At 68.1% G+C, this 23,817-nt stretch overlaps 8 protein-coding genes across 8 annotated transcripts in view; 3 read left to right on the top strand and 5 right to left on the bottom strand.

Moving 5' to 3' along the window:
- Positions 1–161: 161 nt before the first annotated feature.
- Positions 162–1,941, top strand: CHLNCDRAFT_142489 (hypothetical protein; the record flags this gene model as incomplete). The annotated part of the gene is made up of 6 exons (XM_005842824.1): positions 162–199; positions 375–692; positions 883–1,021; positions 1,119–1,301; positions 1,490–1,587; positions 1,842–1,941. The coding sequence occupies 6 exons, from the start codon at positions 162–164 to the stop codon at positions 1,939–1,941; spliced, it is 876 nt and encodes a 291-aa protein (XP_005842886.1).
- Positions 1,942–2,351: 410 nt separating this feature from the next.
- On the bottom strand, positions 2,352–3,451 carry CHLNCDRAFT_142488 (hypothetical protein; the record flags this gene model as incomplete). Its single annotated transcript, XM_005842811.1, has 4 exons — positions 2,352–2,449; positions 2,562–2,694; positions 2,875–3,139; positions 3,393–3,451. The coding sequence occupies 4 exons, from the start codon at positions 3,449–3,451 to the stop codon at positions 2,352–2,354; spliced, it is 555 nt and encodes a 184-aa protein (XP_005842873.1).
- Positions 3,452–3,637: 186 nt separating this feature from the next.
- CHLNCDRAFT_142487 (hypothetical protein) lies at positions 3,638–4,397 on the top strand (the record flags this gene model as incomplete). The annotated part of the gene is made up of 3 exons (XM_005842823.1): positions 3,638–3,856; positions 4,040–4,172; positions 4,285–4,397. 3 exons carry the CDS (start codon positions 3,638–3,640, stop codon positions 4,395–4,397), a joined length of 465 nt encoding a protein of 154 aa, XP_005842885.1.
- A 502-nt stretch (positions 4,398–4,899) lies between these two features.
- Positions 4,900–9,211, bottom strand: CHLNCDRAFT_142486 (hypothetical protein; the record flags this gene model as incomplete). The annotated part of the gene is made up of 11 exons (XM_005842810.1): positions 4,900–4,940; positions 5,251–5,380; positions 5,697–5,801; positions 6,175–6,303; positions 6,593–6,664; positions 7,094–7,225; positions 7,344–7,433; positions 7,586–7,705; positions 8,043–8,390; positions 8,681–8,864; positions 9,087–9,211. The coding sequence occupies 11 exons, from the start codon at positions 9,209–9,211 to the stop codon at positions 4,900–4,902; spliced, it is 1,476 nt and encodes a 491-aa protein (XP_005842872.1).
- A 331-nt stretch (positions 9,212–9,542) lies between these two features.
- Positions 9,543–11,982, bottom strand: CHLNCDRAFT_142485 (hypothetical protein; the record flags this gene model as incomplete). Its single annotated transcript, XM_005842809.1, has 8 exons — positions 9,543–9,680; positions 9,880–9,976; positions 10,213–10,357; positions 10,538–10,710; positions 10,936–11,110; positions 11,363–11,480; positions 11,643–11,734; positions 11,850–11,982. The coding sequence occupies 8 exons, from the start codon at positions 11,980–11,982 to the stop codon at positions 9,543–9,545; spliced, it is 1,071 nt and encodes a 356-aa protein (XP_005842871.1).
- A 1,160-nt stretch (positions 11,983–13,142) lies between these two features.
- Positions 13,143–16,959, bottom strand: CHLNCDRAFT_55572 (hypothetical protein; the record flags this gene model as incomplete). The annotated part of the gene is made up of 8 exons (XM_005842808.1): positions 13,143–13,268; positions 13,385–13,634; positions 13,664–14,431; positions 14,581–14,854; positions 14,999–15,375; positions 15,499–16,304; positions 16,438–16,612; positions 16,883–16,959. 8 exons carry the CDS (start codon positions 16,957–16,959, stop codon positions 13,143–13,145), a joined length of 2,853 nt encoding a protein of 950 aa, XP_005842870.1.
- A 646-nt stretch (positions 16,960–17,605) lies between these two features.
- CHLNCDRAFT_55571 (hypothetical protein) lies at positions 17,606–20,904 on the bottom strand (the record flags this gene model as incomplete). The annotated part of the gene is made up of 13 exons (XM_005842807.1): positions 17,606–17,763; positions 17,891–17,992; positions 18,211–18,359; positions 18,519–18,634; positions 19,013–19,135; positions 19,198–19,200; positions 19,318–19,442; positions 19,505–19,682; positions 19,801–19,891; positions 20,108–20,278; positions 20,442–20,524; positions 20,664–20,742; positions 20,855–20,904. The coding sequence occupies 13 exons, from the start codon at positions 20,902–20,904 to the stop codon at positions 17,606–17,608; spliced, it is 1,428 nt and encodes a 475-aa protein (XP_005842869.1).
- A 1,061-nt stretch (positions 20,905–21,965) lies between these two features.
- Positions 21,966–23,817, top strand: part of CHLNCDRAFT_59429 (hypothetical protein) — a gene marked incomplete at both ends in the record, with an annotated part of 4,491 nt that continues 2,639 nt past the window's right edge. Inside the window, 5 exons of the mRNA XM_005842822.1 lie at positions 21,966–21,994; positions 22,127–22,350; positions 22,612–22,689; positions 22,896–22,971; positions 23,311–23,770. Of these exons, the coding sequence (XP_005842884.1) occupies positions 21,966–21,994; positions 22,127–22,350; positions 22,612–22,689; positions 22,896–22,971; positions 23,311–23,770 (867 nt within the window). The remainder of the gene's footprint in view (positions 21,995–22,126; positions 22,351–22,611; positions 22,690–22,895; positions 22,972–23,310; positions 23,771–23,817) is intronic.

Below are 23,817 nucleotides of genomic sequence, written 5' to 3'. Positions count from 1 at the left end.
GCCTGCTGCCATGCCACCGATGCGATCCAAGACTCCTGGGGCCTGACCGCCTGCCGCAGACGGCCCGGCTGCTCACTACCGCTGCTGCCGCCGCCACCGCTCACCGAAACTGCTGCCTTCTCCAGGTCCCTGCGCCAGGCCATCAGTGCAGCCAAGACAACATGTTGGGACAACTAAGTTTCACGCTGCCTCTGCTCATGTGAGCCTCGCCGTACCGTGGCTGTGGCAGTGCCGCCGGCCATCCTGGCTCCTCGCTCTGCCACCACCATCGCCCGATGCTGCGCCTGCTCTCGCGCCCAACAGCTTTTGTTGGCCTGCTCCCGGCCACGTCGTCCCGCCCACCGTTTGCGCCTGCCCCCTTACCTGCCTCGCAGCATCCTGGTTCTGGAGACGGCGGTGGGGGCGCTGCTGCTGTGCCCCAAGCCCTTCAACCAGCCGTCCATCGCACTGGCACGAGCCACACACACCCAGATTGGCGCTACCGTCTTCTACACTCTGGCGGGCGTGCTCACCCTGCTGATGGCCTCCCCGCTGTACGACGCCACCCAGCTGTACCACGCCACGCGGGACAAGACCGACGCGGTGGCGGCCGCCCTAGACACCACGTGCGAAAGGGAGAGTTTTGTCAACAGCTGCGTGTTTGTGGGGCTGGCCGCTGCCGCAGCAGATGCGCCGGTGGCGCAGCCGGCGGCGTGGAGAGCGCGCTGCCTGGCGGCCGCAATCCACGTCCGCAGCCAGGCAGCCACACGGCGGCGCGGCGGGAAGTCGCGGCGGGCACGCCCTCCCCGCCGCTTCCGCTCCCATCCGCCGCGCGTGCGCGCTCTCGAGGATCATTCCAACACCTGCCCCCCTGCTGCCGCTGCCTGCTGCCCACCCTTGCAGGGAGCACGAGGCGCGCACGCTGCTGTCCTTCACCCTCACCGCCGCCTGCCTGGCCCAGATGTTCTTCCTGCGCAGGCTGGGGGCGGTGCTGGGCCAGCTGGAGCGCATGAGCGTCAGCGAGGCGGCCATGCTGAAGCAGGTGGGCAGGAGTGTGCGAGTGTGTGTGCATGTGTTGTGTGTGTGTGTGTGTGTGTGTGTGGCATGAGGGAGCAACGCCTGTCCCGCATGTACCGCAGGTCAAGGGGCTGCAGTCGGAGTACGCCCGCATGGCCGGCAGCGCCGGCGCCGCCGGCGGTACCGCCGAGGAGGCGGCGGCGCAGCCCTCGGGCCCCCCTGGTGCGGGCAGGCTGAGTGATGATGAGGTTGGGGAGCTGCGCCGCTTGGTGGCCGACCTGGAAAGGATGAACAGCGAGCTGGGGGTGAGCCGCTGCGGTATGTTGTGTTGTGTTGCGGGTGAGGTGTGGATGTGGAGGCGGGCTGGGGCAGCGCGCGGGAACAACCGTGGAGCTGAGCACCCGGCCCCCGCGCTGCCTTCCATTACCTGCCTGAGTGCGCCCCGCTCCTTCCTGCTGCCTGCTCTCCACCCCCGGCCCATCTCCCCCTGCAGGCTCGGCTGGAGAAGGCCAACAAGGCCCACTCCCTGGCGGAGAGCAACCTTTCGGCGCTGAAGACGCAGAGCAAGGGGCTGGAAAACGAGTACGACAGGTGGGTGGGTCAGCGGGGGCGGTACGGGGGTTGTGTTGCATCATACTGCTGGCAGGAGTGCTGGGAGTGATGCAGGTGTGGGGGTTCTGCTGGGAATGGCGGCGGGCGAGGCAGGGCCCCATAAATGGCGCCAGCGGGCCTGCTGCCACTTCTGCCACAGTCGTGGCGACACGATACGCACACGCATTGCTACCTCAAGGCCCACACGCACACCAACTCCCTCGCCCTCCACCCCACACCCTGCCCTGCCCCAGGCTCCTGTCCGAGCATGATGAGCTGCGGCGGCAGCTTCAGCGCGCGGGGCTGGCGGCTGGCGGCGCTGCCGACAGCCGCATGGGAAAGAAGGACGAGTGAGGCGGCTTCGGGACGGCCAGGCCCGCCCTCGTGTGTGTGTCCAGCCGAGCAGCACAGCCCGAGCATATGCATGTGTTTCTTGTGTACAGCCGCGCTTTGGCAGCAGGAGCAATTGGGCGCCTGCCCTGTACAGCTGCCTGCCTCTCCGGCATCACTGTGTTCATGAGTGCCTTTTGTTGAGTTGTGACCAGTTGGTGACTTTACAGGATCAATCTCTAAGGAGAATGCTTGATCAGTGCCGGTCTGTTGGCAGCAAGTAGTGCCCTACGCTATTTACCAGGCTGCCCCAACGCGGCACGGCTGTACAGGCTGGGTCAGTGTGTTGGGATGCTGGCAGGTGAGCCACGCCTAATCACGGCAGTCAGGCAGGCAGCATAGATATGTTGCACTGCAGAAGCGGCATGCCGTCATCACTTGCAGAAACCGTCGTTGTCAACCTCATCAAGGATGCACTTGTTGCTGCAGCAGTGGCTCTCGGCTCCCTGCACCGCTGGGTTGCAGGCATTGCCTGCAGGCCGGTAGTGCCAGGGTCAGACATTAATACCCGGGGCGATCAGGCCAGCCGCCTGCAAGGAGTGGAATGGTCTCAACAGCGGTTCCTGCGTCGCGCCCTCACATACGTGGCTCGGTGCATGTGCGGCCGGGGCAGTAGGTCAGAAACTCCAGCGCAATCCAGGCCTCCTGGTCCTTAAAGCTGACCTGGGACCAGCTGTGGCCACACTTGCCGTGGCGCTGCCTGCCGGTGTGGTGCACCTGTAGGGCCAGAGGCAGGCAGATGCGGCATGCGGCTTGGGAGGCAGGCGCCGGCCACTGTGGGGCAGGTGGAGGTGGGGTAGGGGAACCGCCATGGCGCTGTGGTGCTCGGCAGAAGGAGCGGCGGGCACACTTGCTGCGATGGGCACACCAGCCCGCCGCCCACCCGGCTGCGCTCACCTTGTCTCCCTCGTTCACCACTCCCAGGATCTTGGTGTCGGTGCAGGGCTTGTCCCTCACGTTCACGCCGTCGCCTGTCACCTGGCGGCCGAAGGTGCCGTCGCTGAAGTCGTCCAGCAGGCGGCGGCCGCCATCTCCCGCGGCGGAGGTGGCGGTGGGCCGGGCACCAATTGGGTTGCAACCGCCAGGCCGCTGAGCAGCGACGCCGCGCAGGCAGCAGCCAGCGCCATGGCAGCCCAGGAGCGCATGCTTGCTGCGGTAGGGCCTGCGACAGAGCGTGCGGGATGGGCTGGATAAGCAAGCGGCTCAGAGGTGGGGCAGGTCGCAGGCAGGCACAGCGCAGGTGGGAGGGAGGTAGACAGCTCAAGGAAGGGCCTGTTTGCTGGGTTACCTGTGAGGCAGGGCGTGCTGCCGCTTGAACCTGAGTGCAGCTGTTCAGTACACAGGACCGGGTGCTGCGGTGCCTGCTCAACTTCCCCCAAAGGTGGGCTGCTTGCAAAAGCTGCTCTTCCACATACGCGGGCCTTAAAAGGCACTGGGTGCCTTGGATGGTACTGCAGTCCACGTCGGCCTCCATTCCCCCTTCCATGCAGCACTACCCACAGTGCCCCTCGGACTGCCGCTGAACTGCCTCGGATTGCCGCTTGCACGCCTGGACAGCCAGCCAACGGGCTGTGAGCCCCAACAACCCCAACAGCCTGCAACTTGCTTCCCCTCCCTCCCCCTCTCTCTGCACTGCTCCACCATGCGCTCCTGGGCTGCCATGGCGCTGGCTGCTGCCTGCGCAGCGGCGCTGCTCAGCGGCCTGGCGGCCGGCGCCCGGCCCACTGCCACCTCCGCCGCGGGAGATGGCGGCCGCCGCCTGCTGGACGACTTCAGCGACGGCACCTTCGGCCGCCAGGTGACAGGTGGCGGCGTGAACGTGAGGGACAAGCCCTGCACCGACGCCAAGATCCTGGGAGTGGTGAACGAGGGAGACAAGGTGAGCGCAGCCGGGTGGGCGGCGGGCTGGTGTGCCCATCGCAGCAAGTGTGCCCGCCACTGCTCCTGCCAAGCACCACAGCGCCATGGCGGTTTCCCTACCCCACCTCCACCTGCCCCACAGTGGCCGGCGCCTGCCCACACCCAAGCCGCATGCCGCATCTGCCTGCCTCTGGCCCTACAGGTGCACCACACCGGCAGGCAGCGCCACGGCAAGTGTGGCCACAGCTGGTCCCAGGTCAGCTTTAAGGACCAGGAGGCCTGGATTGCGCTGGAGTTTCTGACCTACTGCCCCGGCCGCACATGCACCGAGCCACGTATGTGAGGGCGCGACGCAGGAACCGCTGTTGAGACCATTCCACTCCTTGCAGGCGCCTGGCCTGATCGCCCCGGGTATTAATGTCTGACCCTGGCACTACCGGCCTGCAGGCAATGCCTGCAACCCAGCGGTGCAGGGAGCCGAGAGCCACTGCTGCAGCAACACATGCTTTGTGGACGTTGGCAAGGACGGTTTCATCAATGAGGAAGGTTTCTGCAAGTGATGGCATGCACCTGCTGACACATTCCCATCCTTACGTTGCCGTCGCACAGAGATCCCACATACAGCAGCAGCAGCTTACGGCCGAGGCATTGCCTGCGCTGTAAAGCAGAGCCACCCAGCTGCCTGCCTGTTGAACACCGCTGCGCTCACGAGTGCCTTGGCTGCGGGCCTGCCTGTTGAACACCGCTGCGCTCACGAGTGCCTTGGCTGCGGTTTACATGTGATCCGTTGTACATGATGAAGCGATAGGAGAGAAGCATGCACGTCACAGGCAGCGTTCACTCAGTTTGTTTCACTTGAATGGCGATCCAAGCACCGCAAGGCCCCTGCCTGTACAGTGACGGCTGCTGGTTGACTTGTGCTGCAGTTTGCTGCGTCTTTCGCCACAATGCTCTCATGAACCCTGCTTCCCTGCTTCTCTATGGCCTGCCGGGCCGCCCCGCAGTGGAAAGATCCCTTGGGGTAGGTGGTCCCGGTGCAGTCCCCGGCTGCCTGCCGCTGCTCTATTCTGTGAAGTCTAGAAGGTTTGGGATGCGCACCAGGTCTGCGGCAGCAGGCGCAGCAGGCGCAGCAGGCGCAGCATGGCGGCGGGGTGTCAGGCAGGGCCAATGCCAGCAGCCGAGCGTGTGTTGTGTCTGCAGCAGCAGCAAGCCCTCTGCGAGCAGGGCGCTCCCCATACTCGGATGCGCCCCTGGCCTGGCCCCAGCGGGCTCCCATGCACGCAGAGCTGCTGTGCAGCCTGCTCATGGCAGCCCCAGCACAGGTGCACACTGTATAGCAATCGGCATCTGTATAACACACACACACACACACACACATCCTATACCCTACTGCGGGTATACCAGCAGACTCACCCGAGTCCCAGGAGTCTATCAGCTCCAGGCGCAGGCTGGGCGCCAGGGACGCCTGCAGCGCCAGCACGAAGCGCATGGTGCTGATGGAGAAGTGCAGGCCGCGCCCCTCCACCGCTACGATGTTGACTTGCTGCGGGTGGTTTGGGGGAGGTGGATGTGGGAGATGGACGGAGGGTGGCGGTGGTGGTGGTGGTCATGGCGGGAGGGACGAGGGATGCGGGGAGCGGGGGAGGTCAGCGGCAGGTGGGGCAGGTGGGGCAGGTGGCTGGTCGCCCAAGTGCTGCTCTGCTCTTCCACTGCTGTGCTTCGCCCGCACGCGGGCTGGCCGCTGCGACCGAGGCGCTCCTCCCTCGGCACAGCCTGCCCCCCTCGCAGTGGCCAGCTGCAGGCGGCGGAAGGTGCCCTGGCGTGTGCCTGCCTAGGCAGCCCTGGCCCCACCCCCTTACCTTGAGGGAGGGGTGGCGCAGCAGCACCGCCGTCAGCTCCTGCGTCCGCTCCTCCACCTGCCCGTCTGGCACGTCGCTGCGCAGCGGCCGCGCCAGCGTCAGCATCTGCACCAGAGCACCGGACAGCCCGGCCGGCGACAGTCACAAAGCAGCGTGCCCATCAGCGCTCCGGGCAGCCTCCAGGCGCCGGCAGGCAAGACCTGGGCACGAGTCGCAGCTTTTCTGCTCTCTTGTGGGCCCTCCTTGCACGCAGTACTCCGCTCCCTCCCTCCTCCCACCCAGTCCCTCCCCCTCTCCATGCCTCCATCTCTCCGCGCCTCCCTCCCTCCCTCCTCGCAACCGCTCTCTCAACGCCTCCCTCCCTCCGTGCCGTCCTCCTCCACCCCCTCCCTCCCTCTGCTCCCTCCCTCCACCCACGCTCGAACTCCCTCCGCGCCGCCCCTCCCTCCACGCCCCCCCCCCCACCACACACACACACCTCCATGACCGCGCAGTGCTCCAGCATGGCCGCAGACTCAAAGGCCACATCCCAGTCCACGCACAGGTGGCGCAGAGACTTGCAGTAGGGGCCCGACGACAGCGAGACCACGGGCGTGCTGGTAACAAACTGCGGCGGCAGCAGCAGCAGCAGAAACATAGGAACGCAACCTTGGGCTGGCTGCTGAGCGGCAGGCCTATTTGTGTGTAAACGCAAATGCGCCGGGGGGCGGGGTGGGGCAGGCATGGGGCAGCGCAGGCTGAGCGGCGTGGGGTGGGAGGCAGTCGAGACAGCCAAGGTGGAAGGCAGCGTGAAGGCTCAGCGGTCTGGGGTGCCCCCCGGGCGCCCAGACAGCGGTAACTCAAGCCAAGCAGCAACGCAGGCTTCCCTGCCAGAAAAAAAGGAGGCGGCCACCCACCAGCCGCTCTAGCTTGCCCATGCGGCGCACCGCGTCCGGCAGCAGCACGTTGCACTGGCTGATGACCAGCACCTGCAGGAAGGAGGGCCAGGCGCAGGCGGCGGGTAGGCAGGAGGCGCCGCAAACACACACTTCAGCAAAGGGGTTCGGGAGCCCAGCCCCCCAATGCAGGCAACGTAGCAGCAGCAGCAGCAGCAGCAGCAGCAGCAGCAGCGCAGCGTTGGCTGCGCGGATCCAAAGGCCACAGAGGCTCCACCTGCCTCCTGCGCCGCTCGGCGACCCGGCCCGCAGGCCGCAAAGTTGAGGCCCCGCCCGTGGGCGCCGCCCTCCCACCCACAGCCCCACCCGCCAGCCCGCGCTGCTCTGATGGTGACACCACTCCCCAGCCCCGCCCGCCAACTCAGCGTGGCCCCGCCAGCCAGTTCAGCGTGGCCCCGCCCGCCAGCTCAGCGTGGCCCCAAATTCCAGCTCAGAGCGGCCCCGCCCGCCAGCTCGGCGCACCTTCAGGTTGCGCAGCGTGCGCAGCGCGGCCTCCAACATCTCCCCGTCCTCCTCCTCCGCGTCCTCCCGCTCCAGATTGCCCCCCATGTGCAGGATGCGCAGGCGGCGCAGCGAGGAGAGCTCCGTGGGCACCTGCGGAGCGCGGGTGCGCCATGGGCATAACGTTATGCCATAGACATAAGCAGGGGCATAACCTTATGCCATAGGCATAAGCAGGAAGCTTCTTTCCAAGCCAGGAAAGCCACCCCACGCGGCAGGCCGGCAGGCCGGCGGGAGAGGCCGGGGCTGCCGCCACACGCAGCCTCCCAGAGCCTCCCAGAGCCCGCGAGCTGGGCAGGCCCTGAATGGAAGGGCAACAGGCGCACAGCCCCATTCAAAAACACACACATGCACACGCAGCCACACGCCAACCTCGCCCCCACGCCCTTGACACCACCACCTCCCTCCCTCGCGCGTCGCACGTGCAGCCGCCGCCGTATGGCGGCCACACACCGTCACCAGGCGGCAGTTGGCCAGCTTCAGGCACTCAAGGCCGGTCAGCGCCGAGAGCGCCGACGTCTCTATGCCCTCATCGTCCACAAACGTGTTCTGCGAGAGGTCCAGGGAGCGCAGCTGCGGAAGGCACGGGAGCACGCGTTTTGCTGTAATTGGCAGTCATGAACTTGGCGGAAGAAAGGTGATGGCAAGGTATCGCGAGCGCGTGCGCGGGCAGGGCGGAAGGCAGGGAGGCGCAGCGGCGGGTGAGCGGCCGCGGCGGGCTGGGGCAGCAGGTGTGCCGGACCAACAGCAAGAAGCAGCAGGCAGGCAGGCAGGCAGACAGGCGGGCGGGCAGGCAGGCGGGAGCAGCTGCAGGCAGGAGCAGCGGCAGGCAGGTGCCGCGGTAGGCAGGCAGAGCAGCAGCAGGCAGGCAGGCAGCAGCAGGCAGACGGGCGGGCGGGCACCCGCGCACCTTGGACAGACGCGTGATGCAGTCGGGGACGGTTGCCAGGCAGCAGTGCTCCAGGGACAGGTGGGTGATGCCGGGGGGCAGGCAGGCGGGCGCCTCCACCTCCAGCTCCTGGTTGTTGCTCCCAAACTCCAGCTCCCGCAGCCGCGCCAGCTTGCCCAGCCCCTGCTTCACGTGCACGTCGCCGCCGATGAAGCAGGCGGTGACGAGGCCCTGCAGCGCAGCCGCCCACTGGCCCACCACCAGGCACCCGGGCGTCTCCAGCGTCAGGTGGCGCAGGCTGGACCGCACCGCCATCATCGCCGCCGTCAGGTTGGACATCACGCCCACCACAAAGTCGCTGGTGGGGGCCTGCGGGGCAGGGCGGCAGGGAGAGGGAACTCGGCCGGGGCGGCAGCGGGGCAAGGGACAGCGCAGGGGAGCGCTCGGGCGGGGCGGCAGGGTGAGGGAGAGCAGCGGAGGAGGGCTGGCTGGCGGGACAGGGGCTGGCGTGCTGCACGGGCATGCAGCAAGGGCCCTGCACCCTGCCGGGGCCCTGCCGAGGGAAGCGGAACTCGCGGGGCGGGGCAGGCCTGAGGGCCCCCCTCTCTCTCTTTCTCTCTCTCTCACACACACACACACACAAGCAGCCCCGCTCTCACCGTGGCTTCCTGGATGTCGACTGTGAGCGAGTCCACTGCTGAAGCCCGCGGCAGCAGCCAGGACAGGAATGCCTCCGCTGTGCCCTCGTCATCGTCGGACGGAAGGATGAACTTGACGCTGGTCCACAGAGAGGGCGACAGCGTGGCCTCCCGCCAGGAGCGGCACACCTCCGCGGCGTGCACGCTGCAGGGAGGGTGGGGGGAGCGGGGCGTCTGGGCGGGGAGCGAGTGCGGCAGCGGCGGCGCGGCGGGATGGTGGCGGGCGGCGGGCAGCCCCGGGGGATCGCCGGCGGATCGCGAGGGTGGTCGATGCGGCGGGGGGGCCGCTGCGGAGCGCTTGATTGAGAGCGGGACGGCACATCGACACGCAACTCAGGCACCATGGCCGCCATGCGCTCCCACTCACCGGTGCGTCTGCGACAGGTGAGTCAAGACCTGCACCAGGATGCTGGGTGGCAGGGAGTCGACCAACGAGGAGACCGCCTGGCTGCTTGCCCGCTGGCCTCTGGCCCGCACAGCCCTCGGCGCCATCGCCTGGTGCTCTCGATCCAAGCACAGGATGCGCGGTGTAGGGGTGATCGCACTGCCTGCAGATGCAGCCGCCACAGGGGTATCACCACCCCCCAGCTGGCGGCGGCAGCGTGGCAGCATGGGCGGGGCGCCCATTGCCATGCCCCCCATGCATCTCCTCCCTTAACACAGATGGCTCCAGCAGACAGGAAACGTCATGGGCGTTACACAGTAGCCAAGTATGTGCTTGCAGCAGAGGAAGGGCGCTTGGGGCGCCGCCGCCGGTTCGGCCCGGCAGCGCTCGGTCACCGCCCCACCCAGCAGCTTGCAGTGCCGAGCCTGGCTGGCTCCACTATTCCACGGGTTCAAGCGCCTCCAACGTGACCCCGAAGAACTGTTCTGAGTCCAGAGCCTCCACCTGCAGCCCCGGGCACCGCTGCCCCATCTGCAGCATCAGCTGCATGACCTCGACGCTCGCAACCTCCTCGCTCTGCAGGCGCACAGCCGGGGCGGGGTGGCAGCAAGCGGGGCTGGGCTCGGCGAGGGCGCGCGGCAGCGGGCTGGCTGCCAGCCGTGGCCCTGGAGGCGGCACGGCGCCTGCAGCGACAGGCTGGCTCGGGGCTCGCGGCTGCCGCGGCAGCGGGACAAGCAGCACCCATGCATGCCCGGCGGCTTGCCTGCGTCTGCACAACAAACGTGAGCTTCTGCAGCGCCTTCATGGCCGCCAGAGCCTCCAGCACTTCCTCCACCGGCGTCAGCAGGGCGTGCCACATCAGCCCGCTGCCGCTGCAGCGCCAGACATGGGGCGAGGGCGCATGGAGAGGGGCTAGGCGGCCTCAGCATGCAGCGCCGACCTGCCTGCACCTCCAACCTACGCCCAACCCTACACGCCCCTCCACCTTCACCACCCTCCACCTCCAGCCGCCCAGCGCTATTCCAAACAGGCACAGCACTGTCCCAGTGTCCCTCAGCGTGCACAGCAGGCAGATAACTGTACTGTGCATGCTGCGGCTGTGCCCCACCTGACATAAAGGTGCTCCAGCAGCGCTGCCTGCCGCAGCATGCCCGGGTTGCTGAACAGCACAGTGCAGTCGCAAGACAGCACCCGCAGCCGGGCCAGCACCGGCGCCGCCGCCGCCGGCAGCCGCGCGATTCCTGGGTTGCACTCTGCAGGCGCGGCAGCGGGAGGTTGTGGTGGGAGGGAGGACGAGGGCAACGAGAATGGTGGGCAGATCAGTCGGCGTGCTGAGGAGAGCTGCGCCCTGGCAGCAGCGGGCAGCCAGCGCCAGCAAGGGCTCTCCGTGGCGGCGTGCAGCCGGCTTGAGCCAGGCGGCTGCGAGCACCCACCCAGGTAGAGCACTTGCAGCTTGGCCAGGGAGGACAGCACCTCGGGCCAGGACTCCAGCAGCAGGTGGCTAAGCCCCAGGGCCTGCAGGCGCATCAGCGGGGCCAGTGCCGAGCTGAAGCCCGCCTGGATGGGGACCTCGGACTCGATGCCGAAAGGGTTGTAGTCCAGATACCTGCAGCGGTACCGGCAGTACCGGCAGTACCGCACGAGTTTCAGCACGACATCACCGCCAGGCCAGCACCGTCGCCATGCCAGCGCACCGCGCAGCGGCTGCAGCGAAGCAATGGGAGGGACCCGGCCTGGCCACGCAGCAGCGGCGGTGACGGGTCCGGCTGTGCATGTGCAGCGCGCAGGGAGCTGCGTGCGGGAGTTGTGCGTGTGGTGCGCCGGGACTCACAGCACGCGCAGCGTGGTCACCGCGGACAGCTCTGGCGGCGGGCGCTCAAAGGAGCAGCCGATGAGCGAGATGAGCTGCAGGCGGGGCAGGCCCGCTAGGCGGGTCAGCGAGCTGGGCAGCAGGGGATTGCGGGAGAGGTAGGCGGACTCGAGGTGGGGCAGGCAGGACACGGCCTCTGCACAGCAGGTGCAGCGTGGGGACCGAGTCGGCGCCTTGGTGGCAGAAGTGGAAAGCAGCCAGCCGGGCGTGGACAGCAGGTGCAGCAAAGGCAGGTGGCAGGGGCCAGGCACGGCCCAGCAAGCGACAGTGAGGTTTCCCGCGGAGGTGACCGCCGCCACGGCGGTGGGGGCATTGCCCTGCGGCTGGCTGCGGCGGGTGGCACGGGGAGTGGCAGGCCGCCAGGTCAGCGGCCACGTCAGCAGCTGACCTGGCAGCTCGGCCAGGCGGCACTCCACAGCATATAGCTTGGTGAGGCTGGGCGGCAGGGTGGCCGCAGACTGCACCGTCAGCGGCCCATCGCTGCTCTCCGCGCTCAACTCCTTCAGCTGCAGGCGGCGTGTGGGGTCGATTAGTGAGCACAAGCGTTGTGCAGGCGACAGCCCTGCTGCTGCAGCGCCAGTACAGTGGGCTGGGCAAGGCTGCATGCCCGGCAGGCCGCCAAGAGGCGCACGAAGCAGTCCGGGCGGCGGGCATGGGGCAGCGCTCACCTCTGCCAGGGAACCCAGAGCATCGGTGAGGGTGAGTTGGCCGCAGAACAACGCCAGCTCTTGCAGGTGTACTGCCTCCAACAGCCACACGCCTGGAAAAAAGGGCCGCAGGGTGAGGTGGGTCTGGGCGCTGCCGGCCCCGAGGGAGCACAGTCGAGCGGCTGCAGGTTTGCGATGGCCAGGCCTGGCCGGCACAAGGGCCCCCACCTGCCACTGCTGCACCGTCCCATCGGATCGTCAGAGAGGTGAGCGAGGGCGCCACCAGCGCGGCCGCCGCCACGACGTCGCCCCAGCGAGGCGGCTGATGATCGGGATGCCACGATCCCTGAAGCGGCACCATGGCGCCGGCGGGTGGCCGCCACGCAACCAGCCTGAGCCCAGTAAGGCGCACGCCCAGCCCGCCGGCGACAGCAGCGGCAGCACAACACAAGAGGCTGCTGCGGGACCCACATGCAGGACGAGCGTGGTGGGCGTGCACGTGCAGCGGCGCCGCCAGGCCTCAAAGCTCTGAAGCCCGGCGGCGCTGCTGAAGCAGACCACGAGGGTGGTCCAAAGGGAAGCGCCGTGGGTGCGGGTCGCGGCATACAAGTGCTTGCACACCAGCGACAGCGCGACCCTGCAGCAGGTGTGGCGCCAGCCCGTGGTGGGCAGCTGCTGTGAGTAGCAGGGTCACAGAGGCCGCCAACACCGCCGCCGCCGCCAGCTGACGCTTTCCGCCCTTTGCCTCGCACCTTTGGGAGACGGGCAGGTAGCTGGCTATCCTCGCGCCCCAGACCTCAGCCGGCACGTCCGTTACGCACGGCGTCCCGCCGCGATGGCGCTCTTGGGAAGCCATCACAGCAGAGGCTCCTGGAAAGGCAGAAAGCAGAAACAGTCCCGCGGCTTCGAATGCGATCAGCGGCTCTGGCCATGGCGGCGTTTCTTCAATACCTTCCCCACCGCCCGTCGGCAGCGCAGCGTGAGGGGCGGTGTTGGGTGGCAGCTCGTCCGAGATGAATAGCAAACTCGCTTCCCTCATAGCAGCTGCACATGACGTGTCATGCGTTTTGTGAGGGGGCTTGGAAGTGCAGTGTGGCAACTTTCAGCGGCACAAGCGCCGACCTCTGTGGCGCTGACCTCTGGGTCACCTCTGTCTGATGTCTCAATGGTGTTACAAAATCCCATGCAAAAAATAATGTGTTGAAGTAAAGCACATTGTTTGTGGAGCATTGCAAAGAGCCATAATGGGCTGGCTTATTGAACAAAGATTTGGGAAGGAATATGCATGGAAATGGTGGCAGGACAGAGCGGCAGAGCAAGCGACAGCAGAAAGGTGCAGCGTGCAATTGAGTCAGGGAGGGGGTGACTGTGTATCAAGCACCAAAAATGCAGTGTATTTCGTGGTCTTCTCTTCGAATGCACGCTAGTGCACACAAGACATGACTGGAACAGCGGTTGAAGAGCAGCGCACCCAGCAGCGGGGGCTGAATGCCCGCCTGCCAGGCGCCGCTGGCATGATGCTCAGCGGCTGGTGGGCGGCAGGTTCTTGGTGTTGTCCCAGCACAGCTTCTGGCCCGTCTTGCGGGCGGTCCACAGGCCGGTGGTGCACTTCTTGCACTTGTTCTGGCCGACAATGTCGGTGTATGACTGCGGCAGCAGGGAGGCAAAGGTGCAGAGGCTGTGTGAGCAGGCAGCAGGAGGGTGGGGAGGCGGACAGGCATTCACACCATCGCAGCCAGCCAGCTGCTGCCAGCGCCACTCACGTTGATGGGGCAGGCGGCGCAGTCGTTGGGTGTGATGGAGGACAGCTTGGTGCCATACTTGCCGGCGGGGCAGGCGGAGGGTTTGACCATCTTGGAGGCCTGGCAGTAGCTGCCAGCGGGGCAGGGCTTGCAGGCGCGCTGGCCCTCGTTGTCCTGGTAGGTGCCGCCCTCGCAGGGGATGAAGCCGTCGTTGCCGGTGCCGGGGGCGTAGTTGCCCTTGGGGGCGGGCAGGCACGACTCCAGCTCGGTGCTGCCGGTCGTCTCGGTGTAGGTGCCCACGGGGCAGTCCTTGCACTCAGCTGGCCGGCCTCGTCCTGGTAGGTGCCCGGGTCGCAGATGTCGCAGGCGCTGTTGCCCTCGTCAGGCACGGCGTAGCCCTTGGGGCACTGCTTGCAGGCGCCGGAGAAGCCCTGCTTGTCGGCGTACTCGCCCGCGGCGCAGGCGGTGCAGTTGAGGTCCGAGATGCCAATCTGGCTGGTGCCGGGGATGCAGGCCGTGCAGGCGGCGGCGCCAGACGCCAGCTTGGTCTCGCGGCCCTTGGGGCACAGGGTGCAGGTGTTGGCAGCGTACATGGAGGGGCGGAAGCGGCGGGCGCCGCACTTGGTGCAGCTGCTGGCGCCGGTGCCGTCAGCCGCAGCACCGCCGGTGGCGTCGGTGATCTGGCCGGATGGGCAGGCCTTGCACGCCTTCTGGCCCTGGCTGGCGGCGAAGTAGGCCTTGGGGCAGGGGGTGCACAGCGCGGTGTTGGGGGTGGCCGAGAACTTGCCGCGAGCGCACTCGGTGCAGGTGGAGGCGCCCTCCTGGGTGGAGCCCGTCTCGTGGCCGGTGGGGCAGGTGCGGCACTTGTTGTCGGTAGCGCCAGGGGGCTTCCAGGTGCCGACCTTGCACTTGGCGCAGGTGGAGGCGCCCTTGCCGTTCACGTTGACAGTGATGGCACCAGGACCGCAGTCAGTGCACTGGTCATTAAACGGCTGGTCAGAGTAGGAGCCGGCGGGGCACTCATTGCAGGTGTGGGAGCCGTCGCCCTTGGCAAAGGTGCCGGGGCCGCTGCGGCAGGGAAGGGGAGCAGAGTGGGGCAGAGTGCTCAGCAGAGAGGCAGCAGATGGGCACTAAATTACGAGCAGGCAAAGGTGGTTGGGGCCGGGCTGCTGATGCTGATGCCCATCTCTACCAAACCAGTCAGCCCAGCCACTCACCATGGGGAGCAGGAGGTGGAGCCCTCCTCCTCTGTGGCATAGCCAGCGTCGCACTCAATGCAAACGTTGGCCTTGACACCAGACCAGCTGCCGGGGGGGCACTTGGTGCACTTGGTGCCGTCGCCGCCGCCGGAGGAGCGGAAGGTGCCCGCGGGGCAATCCTCGCACTTGCTGCCGGCCTTGGTGTTGAAGGTGCCCTGGGGGCACAGCTGGCACTGGGTGTGGGCCAGGTTAGGGGTGGTGCCGGCCAGGCACTCCTGGCATTTGGCTGCGCCTGCAGTGTGGATGGGGGAAGGGAGCGTGGCGGGAGGTTAGCCTGGGCTGGCACATGGGCACACTGGAGACAGGTGTGGCTGGGATTGAGAACAGCTATGGCACAGGCAGCCATGCAGGCCACGCCACCCACCCATTCACTCACCCCTTGAGCTGACGGTGTAAGTGGAGCAGGTGGTGCAGTCAGCGGCGGACAGAGCGCCGATCAGCTCGTTGGCGGTGCCGCCAATGCATGCCACGGCGGCGCCGCTGGCGCACTGGTAGCCGGAGTCGCAGGGGGCGCACTGCTTGCTCACGAAGACGGTGACGGTGGGGCCGTCCTGGGGGTTGGCCTCGCTGGTGGTGCCGGTGGGGCAGGTGGCGGGGGCAAAGGCAGTGAGGACCAGGCTGGCGTCAGTGCAGGACGTGGCGCCGTCGGTGATGGCCAGCGTCTGAGCGCTGAAATCAACCTGCAGGCCAGCCCCGCCCTGGGCAGTCTTGTCCTGATCACGAGAGGCGATAACGTTCAGGCTCTTGTACACACTGCATGGGGGAAGGGGGTTGGGGGAGGCAGGACAGTCGGGACAGGGAAGGGAGGTGAGCAGGCGATGGCTTGGGGAGCAGGGATGGTGGAGGCAGGGCATCCAGTGTTGCAGCCACACTCACCCGTCCATCACGGCCAGGTCGTCTGCCACGGAGCACTTGCTGTCGCCCAGCACAAACACGCGCACTTCGCAGGTTGCATCGGTCTCAATGGCCAGGGTGCGGCCGTCCAGGCTGTCGCACTTGTTGTCGCCGGTGTTGAAGGGGTGGGCCAGGGAGCAGGCCTCCAGGGTGCTGGTGGAGGGCAGGGTGACGATGCGGTAGCCGGGCTTGGGCTGCTCGTCGGGCAGGTCGCCGTTGAAGCCGACCACGCCGTCAATCTCGCCCGCAACCACCTTGGGCACGCCAAAGTAGCAGGCCAGGCAGCCGGTGGAGCCGGTGAAGTAGGCAAAGGACTTGTCTGGGCAGGGCTCGCAGATGGAGCTGCCGGCGGTGGAGCGGTAGGTATCAACAGCGCAGTCGGTGCAGGCGGTGGAGCCCACGTTGGCGGCAACAGAGCCGGCGTCGCAGGTGGTCATGGCGCCTCCGGTACACTCGGCGCCAGCAGGGCAGACGGCGCACACGGCGCCGTCGTCGTAGCGGCCGTCAGCGCAGGTGGCGGAGTTGTCGCAGGCGGTGTTGGCGGCGGCGCAGAGGTCGGTGGAGGCGAGGTTGGGCCAGGAGAAGGCAGTGCCCTCAACTGCGTAAGTGAGGACGCCGGCCACGCCAGACAGAGTGGTCTCCACTGTGGCGCCCTTGAAGGCGGTCTGGAAGGTGGCCGTCTTAGCGGTGGTGGCGGCAAAGGTGGCGTTCTTGAGGGCGCGAGCCAGGGCGCTGCTGATGTCGGCGCCCACCACTGCCTTGCCGTTGAGGGGGGAGGTGGGGCAGGGCTGCAGCAACGGAGAGGTGGGAGGAGGGCAGGGGCTGCCGGTGAGGTGGTGGTGCCGTGCGAGAGGTGAGCACAGGACACAGTGTAGCAGGCGCTGCAAGCACTGCCGCTGCAAGCACCACTGCGCCCCTCACCGTGTTCTTGTACTTGAGTTCGGCGGTGAGGGGTGCGGGGGTGAGGGTGAGGATGCAGGTGGTGGCGTCCACATCGATGGTGAACTGGGGGTAGCAGATGCCGTAGGGGTCGTTCAGGCGAGACGCGGCGGTCAGCACCAGGGTGGCAGACTTGCCCCTGAAGGAGGCATCGCAGCTGCGGCAGGGGCGGGGCGGGGGGAGAGGGTGGCAGAGGGGTGGATCAGTGCTCTGGTATCAATGCATGTGCCCGCAGGCGACTACACTGGGCTGCGCTCTGGACCAGCACTTGCGATGCATGTCCGGCAGGGGCAGGGGAGGCACCGGCTGGGCCTGTCCGGCAGGGGCTGGTCTGGCTGTTGGCCACCGATGGGGTGATGAGGCACATCGCAGCACCATCCGGGTAACTGTGCACCGGCGCGGCATCGCCCATTCATGCACAACTCACCTCTGTGCAGATGCGGGGTGGGCGAGGAGGAGACCCAGCGCCAGCAGCTGGAGGGCCACCGTGCGGGTGGACAGCATGGTGTGGGGGACCTCCTGTATGTGCCTCGGGGGCGAGGTGTGGTGAGGCAAGTGAGGGCGAGAAATGTGGTGCAGGGGGGCGGGAGAGCGGCTTTTGTAGGCCGATCAATCAATCTCGGAGGGTGCCGTGAGGCGGTGTGTTCCGGACCCCAACCCTGGGGGTCCGGAAGCTGCTCCGAGCCAACGACGGCCCGATCGAACTGTGATTTTTGTTTGCGATGTGCAATCAATGCTTTCAGGCCCGACTTGGGGGCAGGGAGAGCGCGAACCTAAGTTTACAAGGCAGATCGCCGGCTTCGCCCTGGCTGCCTGCCCCCTCCATCCCCTGCCGCATTGTACTCCCCGCAACCCCCAGAACATTGAATGGGCGTTTTGCCGGTCCGGCCGGACGTCCCCTGAAATGCATTACGCTGTGAGATGGAACACCGGCAGAGAGCCACACGGCGCGGGCATTGCCGTGGCATGGCCTCAGGCTGCGAGATAGGCGCCGCTGCCGCGGCCGTCGGTCGGTGTTGCCGCTGCCATTGCCGCCACTGCCGCCAAGCTCACGTGCCTGCACCCTTCACTTCTCAATGCCTCAGGTATGTGTTGTTGTCATGTTGCAACATTGCAGTCGCCATGACAGCGGGTGCCAGCGGTCTGGCCATCAGCTTGCCACCGTGGCAGTGGGCACCGCGCCCTCTGCCGCAAACACGCCTCCCTGGCATCGCCAGAAGTGCAGCAGGTGGCCCAGCAGGCGGGTGGAGTAGAAGGCAACGAGCGCCCACCAGACGGCTCCCAAGCCCAGCCCGGCTTGCCGCCCAGCTGCAAAGCAGCGGGCAGGGCTCCAGGATTAGTAGGAGGGAGCACAGAAAAGCAGGAACAGCCCCACAAGCCCCACCAGGCAGGCAGCAAGCCGCCGTCGCCGCCACTGCGAGCGCCCTGCACTCACCGTGCAATGCGGCGAGCGTCACACCCAGGCCGGCCACGTTGGAGCGCGGCAGGTGGGCAAAGCTGCCGCTGCCCACGCTGATACCATCAAACATCATCATCACTGCAGCGGGCCAGCGGCGTGTACAATCGCATAGGGTGTGTGTGGCAGGGTGTTCGCGAAGTGTGCGTCCTGTGTGGGCGCCTGCCGGCGCTTGGTTCTTTGGTGCAGCACGGCACAAGGCAGCGGAACAAGCCCGCCACACAAGTCAACGCCCCGGCGAGGCATTCACCGCCAGGTTTCTGCCCCGGGCAGCACAAGCGGCGGCCTGGGCAGCGCACCCGAACACACAGAGATGGCCGCCATGGCGACAGGCGCCAGCTGGCGTACCGCCGCCTGTACCGCAACGTCTGTGGTGAACATCCAGCCGCGCCCAGCGGACAGCGCGCCCACCGCCGCCGCCAGCCCCAGGCCCAGCACTGCGCCGCTACTGAGAGGAGGAAAGCGGGGCAGGCGAGGGCCGGTGGAGGGAGCATGCACGGCAGTGGCTGGTCTGCGCTGTGCATGCACGGCTGGCTATCGCCTCGCTGGCGGCAGGGCAGGGTGCATGCGGGCCTGCCCCCTGCCCTGCACCCCGCACCCCACCCACCGCAGCAGCAGCCACGCCCAGTAGGCCGCCCGTTGCGGGCGCCCCTTGTCGCGGGCCAGCATGCTCTGTGCTGCCAGGCTGAGAGGCTCTGGAAAGTAAGCCAGGAACCAGAAGGACTGTAGCAGGGGTGGGTGGGGAGCGTGGAGGGAATGGTCAAGGGGCAGTTGAGGTGGCCAGCCGATAGCAGGGGTGGGTGTGGAGGCCCAGGCAGAAGGGCATGCCCAGCGCCAGCATGCGGGTCGCCGAGGCGGGACCGGCTGCTGCACCGCATCGCCAGCGGCTGAGGTGGTGAACCGAGGCGAGGCGCGCAGCTGCTTGCCTGCATGGCGACCTGGTGGGCGGCGGTAGCGAGGGTGCCCAGCTGCGTGGCCGCCGCCGTCATGCTGCACGCAAGCAAACGCAGGGGTGCTGCTCGGCGGCAGGCTGCCACCGGGGAGTGCCAGCATGGCACCCCAGCGGCACGCAGCCACAACGCATTGCTGCAAAGCGGCAACGTTCATAGCAAGCAGCCGCCCGCCGCCTTGCCTAAAGTAGGCGGCCATTCCGAAGATTGTGCGGGTGAAGAGGGTGACCGCGATGACCTGGAACTCCCGCATCTGGCCCGCCCTGGGCAGGCCCTGCAGCACAGAAGGCAGCGGGGCGCAGCGCGCGGCTGGCAGTCGCTGCTGGCAGCGCCCACCTCCTGAGGGGCGAAGCAGCGGGGCAGGAAGCATCCCGCGAGGCACCAGGCATGCCACGGCAGCCAGGTCGGGCAGCAGCAGCTGGCCGGTACGGTCCACTGTTGGCAGCAGGACCTCACCGTCCAGCGCAGGCGGATGCTGTCGGGCTGGCTGCCATGCCTCCACAGGTACCAGATGAAATAGGCGGCGCCGAGGTACTGCAGGCAGGAAGCTGCCAGGAAGGTTGGGGTGTGCACGCCGGCTGCTGTGCACAGAGGCAAGGCAGGGGGAGAAGCAGGCATGAGCCCGCAGCCTGCGCCAGCCCACCTGTGTTGCCGCCGTGGCGGCCGCCGCGCCCACCACGCCCATGCCGCGGCACGAGATGAGATAAATGTCGCCCGCTGCAGGCCGAGGGCAAAGGCAAGTCCAGCGGGCACACAGCTGCAGAGAGCTCATGCAAATTGCTGCATGCCAGCAGCAGCATCGACCGCGAGCATGCCGATCGCTGTGCCAGCACTGGGCAGCTCAGGATCCACGCCTCAAGCATGCAAAACAGAGGCTGGTGCCCTGCAAAAGAGGCGCTCGGCTCCGTCCCTGCCTGTGTTGAGCAGCGCCACCGCCACCAGCACTTTGAAGGGCGTCCAGGCGTCCTGCTGGCCCAGGCAGGCGCCCTGGGACACAGCCGTGGCCAGCACCGCCGGCGCGGCCAGCACCCTGCGGGGCGGGAAGGCGGCGCGGCGAGGGAGGGAGCGGCGCGGCGCGCGGCAGGGATGGCGCTTGAGCAGTGTGGCTCCGCGGCAGTTGAGGTGTGCCCAAATCTGCCCTAGTGTATATACAAGGGACTGGCCTCCCTCCAGCGGCAGGCAGCACCCCCTGGAATGCCAGCCTGCATGCAGGTCACCTGATGGGCAAGTACGGTACTGCCATCACCTGATGGAAAGGTACTGCCAGGCGGGCACCAGCAGCTCGGGCGCCGTGCCCATGGCGGCGAAGAAGGTGCGGCCGCCGGCCAGCAGCGCCGCCGCCGCCAGCAGGCCGCAGGCGACGGCCAGCTGCAGCGAGTTGCACAGCGTGCGCTCTGCAGCCTCTCGCCGCGCCAGCCTGCGCAGCGGCCGGGGGATGTGGCCAGGCGCGCGTGGCCTGCAGCCTGGCACCGCCAGGCAAGCAAGCACGGCATCGCAAATCCCTGCCGCCGTCCCGCTGTACTGCGGCCGGCGGTACCATGCATCCAGCTGGCGCAGCGCACAGCGCCCCTGTGTCTCACCGCGTTCTGCTATCCAGGCCCGCGGTTTTCAGCGAGTTGCTGGCAATCAGGTTGGTGGTGCCCACGCCTAAAAAGGCAAACAGCTGCAACCGGCAACAAAGGGGCAAGCAGGGGTGGCAAGGGTGGGCTCAGATTCCGGCCCCGCGCCAGGCGCCTGTGCTGGCCTGTGCCCGTGCATGCTCAGTCCCACCCAGCTGGCTTCCTTCCCCCGGGCAGGGACACATTTTCTTTAAAGCTGGCCTGCCGCGCTTGCCTGAAAGCAGAAGTTGAATACTGCGGTGTTGGGGCCCAGCGCGGCCAGCTGCAGGGAGGAAACACGCCCCAGGCAGGCTGCAGGGGGCAGGGCAGGGCAGCGCACCCCCGCGGCGTCAGTTGGGCGGGGCCCGCGCCGAGGCAGCAGAGAAAGTTCTCACCCATAGCCTGCTGCCAGGGGTGTCTGCAGGGACCGCATGCCTGGCCCCATGCTGGCCTCCCATCCCACCACGGGGCGCCAGTGCAAGCATGCCGCATGCGCCTATGGGCACACCGCCATTGTGGCGGCTGCGGCGGGAGGCGGCGGCGTGCGCGTGCGGCGCCGGCAGCCTGACAGCTGGCTGGCGCTCACCTGTGTCGATGAGTGACATGAGGGGGTCTGCAAGGACCATGCCCAGGGCTGGTACCGCAAAGGCAAGCATTTCCGCCACCTCCCTGCTCTGCAGCAGGCTGCCGCCGCCGCCTGCGGCTGCGGCGGCGCTGTCTGCAGCCGCTGCGGCCGCGCCGCTGCCAGCCGCGCCGTCGGCGGCGGCCTCCTCCGCCTCGGCTGCCACCAGGGAGGCTGCCGCGGCGGCTGTGGTTCCCTCTGCACTTGCGAGGCATGCAGGGGACGCAGCGCTGGCAGCGGCGGCACCTTCCGAAGCGCCAGCACAGTCAGCGCCGCTATCGGCTGGCGCCACCCCAGCTGGCGAGAAGTCAGGGAGGCTGGCAGACGCGCCTCTGCGCCCCCTCTTCTGCCTGTGAAGCCCAAGAGCGGGGTGCTGCGGCGGCTGCTGCAGGTGCCGCTGCCGCTGCTGGCGAGCCGCCGCTGCCGCCGCCGCTGCCGCCGCCGCCGCCTGCCTTACGCCTCGCTGGATGGCCGACTGATGCGCGCATGGCATAGATGCTTGAGATAGGCCCTGTCCAGCGGCCAGAATGCTGCCAGGGGGCTGCATTCTGTCTGGGTTGGGGTCGGGGCAAGGTCCGCTCTGGGGAGGATTAGAGCGACGAATTCGCTGGCGCTGACCTCGTCATGCGTGATGGAATGATTGATCGGGCCGCAGGAGGCCTCAGCAAAGAGAACCGAAACAAAGAAAGGGGGGAGCTCTACAGCTCACCTCCTCCTGCACGCCCGTCCTCACACAAACCCTGCGTTTGAGCCCAACATCGCGAGACATCGAGCACAAAGAAGGGTGTACAGTGCGCCAGTAGCGGGAACAGAGCCCTTGTGAACTGCGGCGGGCCCCGATCGACAGCACCCTCACTCTTCAAGCACGCACAACTGCAGCCGGCATGTCGTCTGAGGGCGGCGGGTATGGCGGGTGAGTGCTACCCGCCTCGCCCAGTGCATGGCGGCGGCCTGCCGCGCCTACCCGCTGGCCTGGAGCACCAGAACGCGCGGCCCGCAGCCCTGCGACACCCCTCCCGCCGCGCCGCTCGGGCCCGGACTGCAGGCGGCGGCGGCGGGGCGGCCGCGGGCGCGGCCGCGGCGGCGGCGGTCGTGGCGGCTACTTCCAGCACGATGACCGCGGCGACGACGGCTACGGAGCGGCCGGGGATGCAGGGCAGGAGGATGTCTTCGAGGCAGGGGACCCTGCCAACTACTCGGGAGGCAACAACATCACCGTGCGCATAAGCGCCACCCACCGCGGGCCCCGCGAAGTCAGCGACACCACAGGTGCGCTGCCGAGGGCAGCCAGCACCGGCGATCTGCTGGCGCCTGCGCAGGGCTGGAGCGCGGGCCCGGGCGCCGCAAGGGCCCGGGGCACGGGCGGGCTCGCCAGCGGCCCGCCAGCAGCCGCGCCCGGCTCTGCCGAGCGCGGGTGCCACCCAGCAGCTGCTTGCCGGCTCACCTGGCTGCAGCCTGCGCTCTGTCTGCCGCTCGCGCCTCCCCCGCCACCCATCGGCGCCTGCCCTGCGCCGTGCCCGTCGCGTGCAGGCGGCAAGAGCCAGCTGCTTGTGTCTGTCAACAGCGGCGGCGGCGGCAAGGGCGACAAGCGGGTGGTGGTCGTGTCAGGTGCGCTGCAGCTGCTTGCGGCGTCAGGTGTGCAGCATACCCCACCTGGCTGCTCCTTCCTTCGGGCGGGACAGCAAGGCCTAGCGCTACGGCTGCGCTGGGCCGGCCCTGCCCGCCGCTGGCCGGCCCTGCGCACCACCACCACCACCACCACCACATGATCGATGTACCGTCCGTACTGCATGTATGTACCGCATGTACCGCAGGCAAGGAGGGGTGGGAGTACCGCGACCCGGAGGGCCGCCTGCAGGGCCCGTACCGCCCCACACAAATCATCAAGTGGTGAGTGGGCAGGCCTCCCTCAGCCGGGGCGCTGCCAGGAGGCCCAAGGGGCCAGGGAGCGGCGAGGTGGAGGGAGAGGAGTGGGCGAGCAGAGCGGCGGTGGGCGAGGTGTGGCGGCAGTCGCGGGGGATGGGGCGGCCATCGCGTGGCGCCTGAGGTGCAGCACCTGCCCTTAACCACCACCACCACCACCGCAACCACCACCACCGCAGCCGCCACCGCCGCTGCCACCGTCACCACCGCTGCCGCCACCGCCGCTGCCACCACCACCACCGCTGCATGCACATGAACTGTGTACATACACACGCCACTTCCCTTCACCCCCGCCACACCCTGCAGGCTCAACCAGCAATACTTTGACGGCAGCCTGCTGGTGCGCAAGGTGTCCCAGCACGGCAGCGGCCACTGGAGCCGGCTGGACGCGGTGCTCAAGGACGTGCAGCGGGAGGCGGCGCTGACGGGCGCCGCCGCCGGCGAGGCGCCGCCGCCCAGCCACGCGCCGCCGCCACCGCCCGCGGGCCGCGGCGGCGCGGGCCGCGGCGGCCGCGGCGGCACCGTGGCGGTCACCAGCCCACGCGGCGCGGGCAGCCGCGCCGGCGTGGACGTGAGTGGGTATGTGGTGACGGCGCCGCGGCCGCCGCGGAGGCACGATGCCCCGGCGCCAGACCTCTCTCACTTTGACGGCACCGAGCTCGGCGGCGGCTTCGCCGGCTACGGAGAAGGGCGCGGGCGTGGGCGGGGCCGCGGCGGCCGTGGCGGCGGTGACGACTACGGCGGCGGCGGCGGCAGGGAGGGGCGCGTCGGGCGGGGCGGGCGCGGCGGGCGGGGAGGCAGGGAGGGGCGCGG

The sequence above is a fragment of the Chlorella variabilis genome, assembly GCF_000147415.1.
Source record: "Chlorella variabilis unplaced genomic scaffold CHLNCscaffold_40, whole genome shotgun sequence".
Lineage (NCBI taxonomy): Eukaryota > Viridiplantae > Chlorophyta > Trebouxiophyceae > Chlorellales > Chlorellaceae > Chlorella > Chlorella variabilis.
The sequence above is the reverse complement of the archived record's forward strand: the minus strand, read 5'-3'. Positions and strand labels throughout refer to the sequence as shown.